Source organism: Hippocampus comes, unplaced genomic scaffold, assembly GCF_001891065.2.
Source record: "Hippocampus comes isolate QL1 unplaced genomic scaffold, H_comes_QL1_v1.1 scaffold59, whole genome shotgun sequence".
In the NCBI taxonomy this organism is placed as follows: Eukaryota; Metazoa; Chordata; class Actinopteri; order Syngnathiformes; family Syngnathidae; genus Hippocampus; species Hippocampus comes.
The window spans coordinates 478,785-494,947 of NW_017805406.1; the positions used below are offsets into that span (position 1 = coordinate 478,785).

At 43.8% G+C, this 16,163-nt stretch overlaps 1 protein-coding gene across 1 annotated transcript; it reads left to right on the forward strand.

Moving 5' to 3' along the window:
- Positions 1–1,241: 1,241 nt before the first annotated feature.
- Positions 1,242–16,163, forward strand: LOC109517836 (neuronal migration protein doublecortin). Its single transcript, XM_019873236.1, has 7 exons — positions 1,242–1,409; positions 3,539–3,970; positions 5,715–6,058; positions 11,211–11,313; positions 12,535–12,624; positions 13,782–13,879; positions 13,961–16,163. The coding sequence occupies exons 2-7, from the start codon at positions 3,607–3,609 to the stop codon at positions 14,015–14,017; spliced, it is 1,056 nt and encodes a 351-aa protein (XP_019728795.1). The 5' UTR covers positions 1,242–1,409; positions 3,539–3,606; the 3' UTR covers positions 14,018–16,163.

The window sequence follows — 16,163 nt, forward strand, 5'->3', positions numbered from 1 at the left end:
CTGTATTGACAGCGTGTTACAGGCCCCTCTGTTCACACTGCAGGCAGTTGGGCGGGGCAGGGCAGCACTGAGGCAGCCCATCACAGTGCATTAGAGCTATGCCTGACATGCAAAGGCGAGGCGCCACGATTTGGCAACAGCTGAGTTTAAAAGTGATGCTTGGACAGATTAAGCGATGAAGAACTTTGCATCCAAAACTGTGATATCATTCATTGGTGCGTTGGAGTGGAATAGCATTGTAGCATCATGTTAGGCGGCATTTTTAGACAACAAGGGTCCCTAAGTTAATAGGAACAGTTTGCTCTAAAGAAACATTAGACATTTGCACTATGGCCCACAAAATGGAGTCACAAAAGACGTCATTTGTCTTCGTTGAAGTTTCCGACAGGGGAGTTCCTTTTCTTCACATTGTTTGGATAGTTGGGCTTTGTCCTCGGATGTTGTCGGCCTGTTGGGAGTATCATATGGTTCCCCTGTAGCCTTCCAGCTCACCTTTGCCTCCATTTGACAAGTGTTTTTGTTGAAAGGTTACTTCAGCCTTTACCATAACGGACTCAATGTGTATCCCATACAGCATTCAAGCATATACATTACATATGTCCATTCACTGTCAAACTCTCTTTAAGGCATCAGACACAACCGACTTCATATTTCCACCACGGGCAGACATAAATCAGGGGCTAAGAATGTACTTTACACCTTTCAACTCCCCCGGCTGTCATGGCTAATTCCGGACTAGAAGTTCATGTGCCCTTGAGCAAAGCTCCTAATTCCCCCAAGTGCTCCCGAGAGTACATTTATGTACAATCCACACTAATGCACCTTATGTTTTAAGATCAAACTGAAAACGTGGCTCTTCCCCAGGAAGCCAACCCGCTGGGGGGTGGATTTGTTATTTTTCATTTCCCATTTCGTGAAGCTGTGATGCTTTTTGAAGTCCAAGAGGTGCAATGGAAGTGAGGAATTGATTGATTGACGGAGCACAGCCTCCTTGAGCTTACATGTTCCCACCACATACTGTACTCAAAATTGAATCAGCAGCACCGTTCCTGGCGGCACCTAAAAAGTGATCTTCATGTTTCCAAAAGAGAGAGAGAGAGAGAGAGAGAGAGAGAGAGAGAGAAAGAGAGAGAGAGCTTCGATCTCATCTGACTCAGAACCGAATGACCCACTTTTTTCTGGCACCAATAATACTGATCAAAGTGGGCGTGTCCACTGGGCCTGCGCTAGGACCCAGCGGCTCCACCGGTTGAGGCAGGCAGGCAGCGGCTGGCAGACAAAGGCGAGCAGAGGCGGCGTGGAGTTTTTTTTCCCCCTGCAGCATTGACTCACGCGCTTACACACGCACCCGCTCCGACACACTCCCACTTGAGCACACGCTCCGTTCACTGCTACAAGCATCCACGCAGGTGAGTCGTCTCCGAGGTGCGGTTGCGTTTTCATGCAGAAAGCAGAATCTTCATTTTAGTTGGGGGTTTTTAAATATACTTTGCAAGATAGCATTTGAGTTATTTTCCAAGTTATGCATGTGAGAGTTGCTTATGAAGACATACAAAAGAAAGCAAAACTGGCGTCAGCCGATGCCACGTGCCAGTCCTCTTTATCAGGAAATGCGGCGTCAATTAATTGAAATTTGTGGTTACCCTTTTGTGTGCTCATCTAGATGATATTTAGTGTTGCGGAGGCAGTGTCACATTCTGAGTTTGAAGTCACCGGTCAGTAACCAGCCCAAAAAAAAAAGCAAAATGCATGCCTACCCCGCCCCTCCAATCTGGCGTTCTTTTATCAATTAACCCGAATACCGTGATGATAGTCTTGTGAGAATGCGAATTGGAATGATAAAATCAATGTTTCGTTGCTAGAAATGTACTCTTAGGACTTGCGTGGCCATCCTCGGTAGCATGCGGTATTGTAGGTGATGTCACCCTAAAATGAAGGAACCGGCTTGGACGCAGACAATGGACTGTCCTTCCACTTGGTGCTCTGAAGGGGAAGGGTCATTTTTGGAGCAGCAGATGGCCTTGGAACCTGCTCTTTGTCATCTTAGGCGCACCACTGGTCACACCCCTGTCACCAAAGCCGTCATAAAACTGAGCTGAGGGCTCCTTGTGCATTTGAAAGGCCACGGATGAGATTACTGCGGTTCGCATTGCACGCTGAGGGTTTTTGTATCTTAACAGATTTAGTTTGTATTTATAAAACAGAAATTGCCATACTCCTGATAGATTGGCCTTTGGAAGCAAGGCTTTTATTTGCCATCATATCTCTTTGGTATGTTCCTCAGTCATGAATCATTAATGGTTAAATGGGACATTTTGGCAAGCAAAAGTGTTGGGACACAATGAATCAATCAGGAGTTGGACTCGAGCCCTTAGTTGCACCTAAATTTAATTCATGTAGGACATTTGGGACAATTCATGCTTCCACCGTTGTGGCATTTGTTGAGGAAAGGCCAAACCAGGTATGTAAAGCATTGGTTGGCTGACTTTGGTGGAGAATAATTTGCATATAACCTTAACCTCACCAGCGATGGACTCCAAAAGCTCAAATAAAGTCTTTCTTGTAGCATGGAAGCTGTTACAAATGCGAAGAACTCCTATTTTTTTTTTTTCACTCTCACTTAACCATCCCATTGTCCTTATTCTGGTGTGGAAACTCGAGTGTTCTGCTTAAATTTATGCCAGCTGGTGTACTTGACGATGAGGATGAGGGCCGGAATGGGGTGCAGGTGAGGTGTAGGTGTAGCTATGCAACTGTTCTTAAGTTTGAAAGAGATGGACCGCCCTCCACTACTGGGACTCTTCATCTCAAAGCACAGCTTGGTGATTGTTTAATGGACAATCATTTACATATTTCCTCAAGTGGCAGGAGGCATTCAGCCTCATTGAAATTCATGCGTCTCTTTTGGATATCTACTTGCAGAGCTTTCTGATGGCACATATCATCCAATAATTGACAGAATTCAGTTCAAATCCACCCAGCTGTAATCTCGATCAGTGATTGCTTGCTGCTGGTAGAAGCAGGTGCAACGACTACAAAGTCTAATTCCAGGTGTATATGGCCACCCATGTGGCCGGGTGTACCACCGGAGGTCACTATTTAGTCGTATCCTCGTTTCGGCATAGACCAATTCCAATTCAACCATTAGATTTTGTGGTCGGGGCAAAACGAAAAGTGTTCATCTGCTGTATCCTGGTGTCAAAGAACTATGTCAAAGTGAGTTGGAGTTTCACGCAGACAAAAATAGTACTCATGAGCTAACATGCTTGAGGTGAGGGATTATAACCGATTTGCAATTGGGCCGGATAACCACTGATGTGGATATAGACGTTTTAATGAAGCCCCCACCCCCCCAAAAAAAATTGGAAAACCGAAATGTAAAACAGTTGCCGCTAAACTTCTGCAATTTAACACTACCTTGTTGTCAACCTTTGAATGTTTTCGGCAATTCACATGACTGATCCACAAATCTCTGAATTCACTTTACGAGGTATTTTGACTAGCTGCTTAACATGACTTCATTGCAACTGATTTGTAGACTCTGTGGAGCTGGTCCACCCCCCTCCCACCGCACATCTCGCTAAAGTACACCAACTCTCGCTCACCATGGAGCTCGACTTCGCACACTTTGACGAGCGAGACAAGGCGTCCCGGACCCCGCGCGGCGGCCGCTTGAACGGACTCCCCAGCCCGACGCACAGCGCCCACTGCAGCTTCTACCGCACGCGCACCCTGCAAACCCTGAGCAACGAGAAGAAGGCCAAGAAGGTCCGCTTCTACCGCAACGGCGACCGCTACTTCAAGGGCATCGTGTACGCCGTGGCAGCCGACAGATTTCGCACCTTCGACGCGCTGCTGGCCGACCTGACGCGCTCGCTGTCCGACCACATTAACTTGCCTCAGGGTGTCCGCTTTATCTTCACCATTGATGGCGCCAGTAAGATCTCGGCACTGGATGAACTAGAGGAAGGTGAGCTCATTAATTTTTTGTGACTTCTCTTTGAGGGACAATTGCGGTGAGATTTAAAGCGTCTCAGGATTCAAAAATGTTGTCAGCTCAGTCTTAAAGAAGCTAACTTTTTAATCTGAAGAGCTGTTCACCTAACATTGGTTGACTTATTACTTATACTTATGACTGTACACCTCCGTTTTGAATTACATGAGCCACATTTCTACTTATCTGTTGTCTCACAGTTCCGTGGTTTGAGTATTAAAGTGATTCGCCTGATCCTGAGTACTCAACATTTCAGTATGCGACAAATGCTCCATTAAAGGACAGCCTTAGCCTTTCATTACATTTTAACTGGTTAACCTTTGCAGCCACAAGCGGTAGAAATCGTTCTTTGCGAGGATTCTATCGACTGCGTTTTGCGCCATAGTCAAAGTGAAGCTGTTGTAGTGTTTTATTTTAGGGTGCCGCTAAGATGCACATCAGCGGCCTCGTCAGATTCGGAGTGTGCGTGTAGCCCGAGACTAAAAAAAAAAAAATTCAAATAGAAGGTTCAGCTTGGCAGGATGATTGCCTAAATTCCGGTTTGCTGACGGCAATTATGAGGTTAAAAAGCTGCACATGTATATTCTTTGTTCCCTTTTTAATGATGTAATTCAGTCCTGCTGTCCCTGATTGTTCTTTATACCTCACTGTAAACAATTGACTTGTTTGAATGACTATTTTCTGACCTTTACAGACAAGTCGAGGTGAGGTGCCATTGTCAATTTTTGAATGTGCACCTTTTTAGCTGGAAGAGACATGTGGCAAAAAGGAAGTCTGGAATTTGCTTTGACAATATTCATTTCACATTGGTTGGACACGCAGAGAATAGTACCTAGGAAGTGGAGTAAAAAGAAATGGGGCAGGAAGCAATGTGGATAGTTGTTCATTGTTCATCTTGTGGGGTAGAATTAATTGCTCAATTTCCTGGACACTGTGTAATGGTGTTTTTTTTTCCCATATTTGGCCTAATTGTTGCCTTCTGTGCTTTTTTTTGGTTTTTGTTTTTGCCAAATGTTCCCCCGCCCCTCCCTCTCTTCACCGGCAGTCTTTTGTTTCTCCTGCTCTCCATGCCTTTGATAAGCTACACTACATGACCAGAGTTATGGCTACTTCCTGAAAATGGGATTTACATCGAGGATATACTCGATTAGGAGGATATCCAGCTACATTAAACCTTAATAGCATGCTCTGTTTTTGATTAGCTAGTGTAACTAAAAGTATCCAGTTTATTGAAATAGACACTTGGTGTTGTACGCTACTAAAAAAGCCTCGCGCAGTTTCATATCTCAACATTTTGGGGTTTTTATTGCGTTGACTTAATATTGTCGACTGCACGTGATAAAATGGCCTCCCTCACGCGACGGATAAAAACAAGTGAATTTTGATGCGGAATCCAGAGTCCACCAACAGAATATTGATCAGAATCCAGTGGTGAAACTAGTGGGGCCACATAAAACACAATGTGAATTTATTTATTTTATGAATTAATTTTGGGAGTTGACTTCCCCTTTTTCATGAATTATTGTCTTCAGACTTGCTTCATCCTTGAATAGAAGTACTCTTGTTGGACTAAAACAAGGTTAGCAACTCCCTTGGAAAGTTCAAATTGGATTTAAAGCTTAAATTTCTCCGTGGGAGGTATGAGGACACCACCGGGACTCTCTGATTTCCACAACATGGTGAAACGCTAACCTCAAACCGTATTGTGCTGCCTTCTCAGGGGAGAGCTACGTTTGCGCTTCAGAGAACTCCTTCAAGAAGGTCGACTACACAAAGAACGTCAACCCCAACTGGTCGGTGAATGTGAAAGCCTCGGCCAGCCAGAAGAACATTCAGTCGTTGGCGGCCCGCGCTGCCAGCGAGCCCAGGGAGCAAAGCAAAGACTTTGTTCGACCCAAGCTGGTGACGGTGATGCGCAGCGGCGTCAAACCGCGCAAGGCCGTGCGCGTCCTGCTCAACAAGAAGACAGCGCACTCTTTCGAGCAGGTGCTCACCGACATCACGGAGGCCATCAAGCTTGAAAGCGGGGTGGTCAAAAGGATCTATACGCTAGACGGCAAGCAGGTATGTCGTTGCCCCGCCCACTTTATCCTCATGATATTTTTCTAGGCAGCTGCTGCAAGCGTGGCAAATCTGCATTCGTTGCCGCATTTTATTCAGACTTTTATTACTTTTGTGCAATAAATTTCCCCTCATTTTTATTTGCGAACCCTTCACGGATTTAGTGGGTTACATAATTTCTAGAAGACTAATAACTTATCTGAGCATGTGAAATGACCTGTCATTCTGTGGCAGCGGTGTACATTTTCAGTCTCTTAAATATGAAAAAAAACTAACGCTATCAAAACCCTCTTGATGCCTCAACTCAAATAAAACCACAAAACGGGGGCGGCATTCTTACCTGAGCGCATGTACAATACAGGGCTTGGTCCTTTTGTAGAACTTGGCGGTTGAACGACAGAACTTCCCAGGACTTTCAAGCTCTGTGGCCTAAAAAAAAAAAAAAAAAAAAAAAAAACACAACCAAGGACGCTCATGACCTGAACCGCAAGGCAGGTGAACACCAACTAAAGCTGGACAAGACAATGAAGGTCATTGTGCACATTGCTTAGCTGTTCTCATAAACCTGCTGGCTCAGGGCATGCAATCATACTTTGTACTCAACCTTACTCGTCCGCTTTGATGGTTTGAAAGCGCTTCTGATGCATTCATTTGTCCACAACTCAATATAAGCACTTGCGACCTTTTGATCTTAGTGGGATGACGTAAGTCATGAACTGAGCCTCAAAGCTTGTCTACAGATTTGTCCGTTGCCGTGAGCCTGATTTAAGGTGAGACACAGTCCTTTGATAGGTTGCAATTTTAATTTTTTTTTTCCTCATTGCGGAAGAAAGACCCATTCAAATTGGTCAAACTTGTGCAGTCATCAAGCTAGATGACCGGAGATTGATTATAGTTGAACTGTACAACCTCGGACACTTTGGAGGCTCTGTGGCATGAAATTAGCATACAGGAAGAAGGCGGGCTTTTTTTCTCTGTATCGTAAGACCTTGCTGGAGGGGCGATGCTGTCTTATGATAGATGGAGGAATTAGATTTGAATGCATTCTCGCCGGGGTGCCGTCGGTTAGCCCCGAGGTGTTGCAGAACTGGTGTGCCAAATATTTGGATATAGCAGTTGTCATCAAAATACAAAAAAAAAAAAAAATTCGAGAGTGCACGCACACTTGGTATCATTCACGCGTTAAGAATGTGTTTCGCCACCAAATGTCATGGATCCAAATTGTGGATTGGCGTCACGACTCGGAAGAGTTGTTTATCTGATGATGAAATGAAGGCTCATTTCAAAGTACAGAAATGTTGAGGGGAAAAAAAAATGGCTGCACAATTTCTCTTTGCAAACGGCAGTGGTAGACTTTCTAACGCCGATGCGTTTGAGGTGATCTGGTAAGAAGTGTTATTGATGCAGTGCCTGCCCCTCCCTGACTTTGCGCCGCTCCTCCTCCTCCTCCTACCATTGCATAGCGATAGCTGCTAGGTCTGGTTGCTAGGTAACCACATCCCAGGCACAAAGAGAGAGCCCAGCTGGTGTGGACCGGTCTGCCGGATACCACATCCTGCAGTCTCGTGGGTGTGAAAGTTGACAATCGATGCAGGTTATATGTGATTGATTGCTGGTGGTTTTTTACTAAATTTAGTACACACATTAAAGACGCACCGCTGCTTTTCACTTGCGTCCAAAAGGGTGGGGCCAACACATTCAGCAGTAATTTTCCATCTTTTGAGCCAATTGTGTGGGGTCTTTTTTTTCCCTTTTTTTTTTTTTCCGCTGACAGGGCGGTTAATTGTTCCCATTGCCTTGAAACGCATCTTACTCGTCTAGTAAATTTAGCATTAAATTAGTCTTTATCTAATCATCTGTGGATCTTTTTGTATTACATCTGCAGTGTCTGGTTTGTATTGAATGAATTAATGCAAGGCTTTCATTTAATAAATGCCACATGCTATTTGGGAAATCGGTTTCGTTAAGGTGCACCGTGCTTTTTCTCTTTGGCACTTTGTGTCCCTTGTCGTGACCCTGCTTTAAATTCAACTTTATTATTATTTTTTTTAATTGTCCATCGGCGCAACAATGGCTTGAGGATGCGTCCCACAAGGCAGACCGTCTTGCAGTCGAAGGAAAAAAAAAGTTAATTACAGGGAATGATTTGCAGCATGGGAGATGGATTCCGACATGTGTTTGTGGCGTCTTAACGACCAAATGCATCTGCTGAGAGGGAAGAATGGTCTGCTTTTGCAGTCTGCTCGCTCTTGGCCTCACTGCAGAAGCTGTTGTCATGGCGATAAGCTCTGCCGGGATGAGTTCAGTTTTTGACAAAGGCTGCGATATGCTGAGTGGGCCTTTTGTGATTTACGTTTGGGTGTTACCTGTCCACTGATTGTTTCACGTGAAGATGTAACCTCAACCGCTGACACACACATACACACGTGCTTAGCTTTATATTAGGGCGTGGTCCCCATATATGCCGCAGCCATTTTAACACCATCAACTAGGAAACATAACCTCGGGGTAGGAGGAAGAATCTTATTTTAATGACGCTCTGGCTAACATCAGTCAGACAAATATGATGCTGGCTTCCTCCAGGACGGGGTATGGGGGGTGGGTGTGGGGGGGCAAACAGATCAGACACCAGCTGGCCCCCATGACTGTGCAGATATATCTCCGGCGGAATTGCTCATCTGTGCTTCAGATGAACGTTGATGGGAACGTGCTGTTGGTGCACCAAGGTCATGCGTAGGTCACAGAAGTTTGTGAACTCGGGACGCAATGTAGATGCTGTGGCCAATGCTGTGCGTCGTTATTTCGCCAAGTGGCATCTTAGGATGACTTTCATTGAACTAGTTTCTCAAATAGCTCAGTCCCGAAGGGTGGGTGGGATTGTTGGAGTTCTATGCCGGGAACCTACTTTTCTTCACAACTTCAAATCAGCAAAACCTAATTTGTCGTCTTCCTGGTGACAGATACACTCACATCAACCCCATCGGGAGGTCATGTTGTCCTGACAGCTGGTCAAGCGGAGATTGGGGGGAGCGGATGGGTCTGGGTGGAGGGTGGATAGAGTTTGGGGGAGGGCGTTTAAGTGGGATCTGAAAGGAGAAGCCCCTGATTTCCAGTCGCGCACAAATTCTTCCAAATAAGCACAATACTTAAAATGGGTCTTCAACACCCAAGCTCTGCTGGCAGTGCTGTGGTTGTCACATGTCACTCACTTCCATACTCTGTTGGATTTGATATTTTATTTTTTTTCCCCCTCCCCATGTTGAAAGCCGATGCTTTCCTTGTCATTCCCAAAGCAACTTTTGACATTTCGAGAGCAAGCGAGATTGTTTTTCGACCAACTGTAGACGCCTCTGAATAATACAGTAGGTCCAATGTGGATTGGTCTCAAATACTTTTTTTTTTGTTTTAAATACTAGAACTCTTAAAGAGAGACTGTACAGATAATGTGAAATTTGAATTCAGTGTTATGCGGGTGATTTTTATTTATTTTATTTTTTGGGGGGGGCGGTGTAGACACTCTTGAGTACAGTTTTGACAGACCTTCAGGAAAGGAAAATAGAACAATTTGAGTTAACATATAGTGACATATTTAATCTCAATTGTTGATGGGATGTATGATGATTCTATTGGATGCTGGAAAGGCGGATCTTGTGTGGCCATAAGTGAGCATAACCCGAGCAGGTAGTCTGGCTTGCACAGAGTGCATGACTGCCTTTTGAGTGTATGCGTATTCCTGCTGAGAGTTTAAAGTGGCAGTCTTTCCGATAACCACGTTATCCCTTTAATCGGCTCTGTCCTTAAAGCTATTAAAACATTCGAGCCTCTCCCCTGCAGGCCCATTTCGGCCCGTTTCTCCTGCCCTGGGGGGGGGAGGGTGCCTCCCTGAAGCTACCATCTCTTCTTGCCACACCCATAATAATGAAAAGTAACATGTATCTAATCCCTTTGCTGATGTTCATGGTTAAAAAAAAAACAAAAAAAACATACACATTGTCAAAATTGCCCTGGCTAGCTAATTAGCATTTAATCCCGTGAGTCAAAGCATCATTTCTGCGCATCAGTGTGGATCACCCTGCCTTTTAATCTAGTTGGCAGGGGGGGCACTATGCGCACTATGGGCCATTGAGAGGGCGGGTACAGCTGTTGGATGCCATGCCAGGAAGTCGCCAGTCCACACTTGGAACTTGTTGGCCAGGACAGCTGCTGGGGCGGGCGGGACCTTCCCAAATTATCTGCAGCTCATAGTTTAGATGTGTATCAGCAAATGTGCCATGATGCATCGCCAAATGTGGCATCCATCGCGTCACATCTCCAGAATATGGTCCGCTTATATTGAGACTTACATTTCTTGGACTTATAGTTCATACGTCTCTCAACGGTGGAGTTTTATGACTGTGTTTTGTTTTTTTTGTCCCCCCCTCAGTTTATTTCTGGACTCAACTATTAAATGGATAATCAAGAAATATGGAGTAAAACGATTTCAGCGTGAATGTCTTTAACAAGCATGCCTAATGTGATAATGAGGCCTTTCAGGAGGGAAAGCAAAGCAGAAGGTGTGTCTGCAGACATCGGTCCACTAAGGACACAACAGCTGCCGCGGACGCAAAAGTTCCCCCCAGCGATGAAAGTTAAATCATTAAACGTTACAGCAAAGACGTCCGTAACTTTACACAACAGTGTCTGAGGGCTTGTTGTGTCTGTGGGCCTTTTGGAATTGGCGCTTGTTGTGGCTTGAAAGCAGGTTAACAGGACGAGAAAAAACACAAAAGCGACACACTGGCTCACATCAGAATCCTTAAGGCTGCTTGAAAAACTGTTTTCATTTGTTTGAAAACAGTTTGCTACGACGAGGGGTAATATGATTTGCCTTTGTTTATAGCATATTAGCATTAGCGCTAATGTCAAATGATAATTGGTGTCTATGTATTCCAGTTAAGAATATTCAATTCTTAAATTTTCACCATGGAAAAAGCACAAATATGATCTTAGTACAGCAACAAATAAAAATGTACCCACCAAAGAAGGCGTCATGTTATAAGTGGCTGACATGAATAATAATAATTGTCCCTCAAAGTGCTGTTAACTTTTTTTGAGACTCCTTCTTTATCGCAGTTCATTATTCCTGCTCACATTTTTCTTTCTCTTCACCTTCTAGGTTACTTGCCTTCAAGACTTCTTTGGGGACGATGACGTCTTCATTGCATGTGGACCGGAGAAATTCCGCTACGCCCAGGATGACTTCTCTCTGGATGAGAATGGTAATATGCGTTAATGACATTGCATACCCAAATGGTTAAAAAAAAGGTGCTATATTAATGAAGCAAATTTTTAATTGTGGTTGCAGTAGTGTGGAGCTGTACAGCAATCTCCCGAGAGCTATTTTGTTATTTTACTGCCTCAATTGTCGCTAAATCGGCTTAATATTGCATGTGGCGCTCAATGATTGTTGAGGGGGCCCAATGAGGAGACGGGAAAGGGATTTTCTTATCTTCAGGCAGCAGCGGGAATAAGAAAAAGGTAGAAAAAGAACCATTAATCTGCCCGGCGATGTGCCGCGACTGATATCGCAGCGAAACGTTCAAGCAATCCTCTTTGCGCGTCTCCGTACTCCCATCAAGTCTTTGTTCTTTCCTCTAAGTTGCTTTTAAACCACTTCGCTTCCGAATCTAAACACAAGCTCATGTGTTGCGTTGGGTCACGAATTCTGCCATGCGAGGATGATCAGTTTTTGAAGGTGTGCCGAACGCCTCTTTTGTCTCCCGCCCTCACGATGTGGTGCAGTGCGCTTCTATGAGCGGGGAAAGGGAGCACATGGGTCTATTTCGTGGATCTATCACTCGTGCTGCTCACCGTGATGTTCAGACACAATTTTGTCATGCTTCTATTTGCGTGTTTCTATCAATTTTCTCCAAAAAACAAACAAACAAAAAAAAAAGCAATCATTGACGAGCGCTGGTTTAGCTTCATGGTTTTCGGCCCTTACCGAGAGGTTACCCGGCAACCATAAATGGATATGTGGCCTTGGGCAATATCCAACTCGCCACATTTTCCAGTGAATAAAAATACACAAGAAGCTGTGTTTTTATTTTTTTTGCGCCCATCACATGGCGCCAAGGTCATTTTGCGCTTTTAGATGATGAAAAGTTGAAAATATTCAGTCGTATTTTCTGCTGTATTAGCCACAAAGCATTTGAACATTTGAGGTTAGGATTCAAGATAATGGTTCAATCGAAATTCTGCCTGGCAACATGTTAGTCAAACACAAATGGTAACAATGTGTCGCTTAACCCCCAAGGAAAATTTTACATCATTCATTAAAAAAAAAAAAATTGTTAAAAAACAAATGGTAACAATTTGTCGCTTAACCCCCAAGGAAACTTTTACATCATTCATTAAAAAAAAAATTTAGACAGCAACTCTGCTAACCGTTGTGAAACGCTGTTTAAAAAATAACTTTTTTTTTCTCTCCTCTATTTCAGAGTGCAGGGTGATGAAGAATCAGAAAGCTCATCGTAGTTTGATCAAGAGTCCCGGATCGGTCAAACGCTGCAAGTCCCCTGCTGAATCAAGTAAGCACTTTTCTTCAACTTGGCAAACTGGCTTCCATGAGAACATCCAGAAGATCAGATCAGCTGTGCTTCTCTACAACACCCCCGCCCCTTTTTTTTTAATTGCCAATATTACGAGTAATGATAGTAATGTCGTGTCTAATCCACATTATGATCCATAAGCAAATACAGAGAGCGGCTTCCTCTTCTTCAAAAGAATCAAAACAAGGCAGCTGATTAAAACATCTCAGAGTCTTCGCCCCATTGAGAGAAATGGGATCAGCTACCGTAACGATGCTCAATTACATTCTGTGATCCCAAAGATAAACAGCCTCCCACTCTTTGTTTCTCTGGTATTTAAACATTTCATGATGTCCGGGAGGCAATGGAACAATGCTGCATCTCTCTTAGGGGATTTCGGAATGCTTAACGGCATTCAGTCACCGCCCCTCACATCAGGCATCTTGTTGCGTGACCAAGCCATGCAGCAGGTGACATGTAAAATCCCCTGCTGGGGTGGAAGAGGAGACCACATCATATTAGTGGGGACGAAGGCACGATTCCTCAGTCTTATTTTAAGCGATTTGATTGGGGATGTGTTGTGGCTTTTGGGTGGCCTTCTTCTTGATGCCACACTTAGCTGAGTGGTTTAAATGAAGTCGGCACGCAGCTTAAACAATGCACCTTTTAGTCAAAGTTGTGTTTAAAACACTCACTGGCCACCTAGCTGGAAGTTTGCCCCAAACTTTTTATCTCTTGTAGTCATAGACAAAACGCTCCTTTTAAAGCACTTGAACAACTCTGGTGCTTCTCTAGGATGTGCACACAATCGGAACCAAACAAATGACTCCCCCCCACGCGCACACACACACACACACACACACAACTTTTGGAGGAATGAAAATCACAGGGTAAGTTTGTGGGCTAGGAAGAAAACCCATCTATGGTGCTGTGTAAAATTAACTGATTTTGATGCTTGTGCAACGACTGTTTTTGCTCTTAAACTCAACAAAATGTGAGCGGCGCAGCATGAAAACAGGTTTAATAAATATGCCGTGCTCATGACAGGAGGACAATAGCAACCAACGGTGTCCATATTTTGGCGTCCTAACCTTCTTATCAATGCAATGTTTTTTTTTTTGTTGTTTTTTTTAAACCTCTTCCTCTTGCCCTCTCAGCCAACGGGACCGGCTCCAGCAGCCAAATTTCCACCCCGGTCTCAAAGCACTCCCCCACCTCCACCCCTACCAGTCCTGCACTCGGCACCCAGCAGAAGGTACCAACCGCACACGCTTTGTTTTTGTTTTCTGTAAAATCCTTAAAAGCCCCATTTGAACACGTTTTGTTGTGTTTACAGGACCTCTACCTGCCCCTATCTCTGGATGACGATGATTCTGTCGGGGAGTCCATGTAGACACTGAAAAGGGTTTTTGTGTGTCCCCCCCCCCTCCCAAACCCACGTAGCTTTCCAGCTCTTCTCGAGTGCCACCTTATGGTCTGGCAGATCCACTGAGGTGGCAACTAGAATTCCTTTGCTGCTTGAGAAAACACACACACACACACACACTTTTTTTTGCTTTTCAATTTATTTTTTTCAAATCAATTTTTTCACCACCAAAATATTCCTCTCACCAAGACAACCCGTATAGTTTTCACTTCGGTTTTTGAGAACACCTGTCACTCCAATCACAAAATCCCAAGCAGCAAAATGGGTGATTTTTGAGGTCAAATCTGAATTTTTGTAAGACTTTCTATCTGTGACGTCCTCCCCTTTTTAGGGCATACAACCTCCCCCACCCAAGGAAGGTCCAGTGTTCTGAACCTGCTGTAAATACTGTGCATAGTTCTGCTAACCGTTTGTTTTTCCCAGTCACCATTGCTGTGCTTCCATAACATCATAACATTTGCTCAACTTTTTCAGTCTGGAGTCAAAGTAAAAGAGGAACTCTTGAGGGGGCAGTGTGTGGAAAGATCTCCTGTAAAGATCAATAATTGCAATAACTACAAAGACATTGACGGGGGGGAAAAAAACATTCCATACATTCCTCAGCTGATGCTTCTTTTAAATTGGCTCCATACGTACAGTAGCAGGCTAAACCTGGTGACATCATATACTTTCTGTGTTGTACATACTGCATTGCATGATTCTGGTGAATTACTTTAAAGCTTTAGGTGCAAAAAAAAAAAAAAAATGCTGATTTGAAGGACCTAATGATGCAGAAGATTGACCAAAGTTCAACTTGTTAAATTAGGCCAATCAGCAGACGGCAGTGTTTTAGAAACGTTTTAATAAGTCACAGATAAATAAGTAAAGGTTGCAAAGCCAAAGTGTGGCAGGATTTATTTAAAAATAAATTCTGGAGAAACACACGGTGATGTAAGCATGTTTCTCCGAAGGCTCGCCATAATACACGTTGCTTTTAATATCTTATAAAGTTTATTAATTTATATGAAGGGTACCTGTCTTGAATTTTTTTCTCTACCTTTAACAATGTGAGCTACGAGCACTAGTACTTTTCCAAGGCTCCGTGTGCAGCTCTTTTTAAATATAATAAAGAAGTATGTGTGTATTTTTCTGAAGAGTTTTCTCAGGTTTGCAGGCAATCAAGCCCGAGACTCTTTTGATTCAATTGGATGACACTGAAGCACAACCAGCTGCAGGCACTTTGAATGTCTGCATGGCACCATTACAATGCAGGACCCCCCCCCCCCACCACCACCACCCGTGCTGCCTGTGTAGCACGCTTTTCCCCCCCAGTTAAACAAGTCTATGCATTTGGGTTTCAGGAATAGTAATGAAATATCCATGCCGTTTGGCTATGACGTCATGAAAGTGGCAACAAGCTTAGACACACGAAAAGCAGTTTCAATCATTTATTTGATATCCTTCTAGTGTGGAGAAATGCCATAAAATAGTGACAAAAACGTCATTAGGTTCTACTAGTCATGCTACTAGTGTGATATTCAACAAAAACTCTGAACAGTTTGCCATCCGGCCATCACTAAATGCGCCTCTGCTGTTATTGCAATCGTTTTCCAATAGAGGGCGCTCCCAAACAAGTTTTTGCTCGCCTTTTTATGTATCCTCCCCCGCCACAGCGCCATTCACACACACTTGGATGCGTTTCTTCGCTTGTCCTCCTGCTTTATTTCTACAGCACACAAAACAAAATGTCTGTCTTGTGTAAACTGGCCTCCGCGACATGGGATGGCCAGTGCGGTTTCACCATCCCCAACATTGGTGCCTTGTTTTTGATCAAAACAAGAAGTGCGCAATCTTGCTTGCTCTTTTTTAACCACTTTTCCAAATGAGGCCTACCCACAATGCTTGTTTTGTAGACTTAGACACTTTATCATGGTGTAAATACCCTGCCTCCTGTGCTTTTTTTTTTTAATATTCCGCCTTTGCCTTTTCACATTAAATAAATGGTCTTTTTCTTTCTTTGGGATTTAGAAAGGATTTTTGGTGGTATTTTGCAATGTCAAACAGTGGTTTGTTTCAGTGCTTCATTCAATGTAATAACTGGCATCATTTTGCAATTAAAATATTTGTACAAGTA

What these genes read in the sequence shown, in the direction of transcription:
- LOC109517836 (XM_019873236.1), top strand. Translation starts at nt 3,607, where the DNA reads ATGGAGCTCGACTTCGCACACTTTGACGAGCGAGACAAGGCGTCCCGG. An exon ending in ATACGCTAGACGGCAAGCAG is followed by an intron (nt 6,059 to 11,210) that starts GTATGTCGTTGC and finishes TTCACCTTCTAG; the next exon opens with GTTACTTGCCTTCAAGACTT. An exon ending in CAAGTCCCCTGCTGAATCAA is followed by an intron (nt 12,625 to 13,781) that starts GTAAGCACTTTT and finishes TTGCCCTCTCAG; the next exon opens with CCAACGGGACCGGCTCCAGC.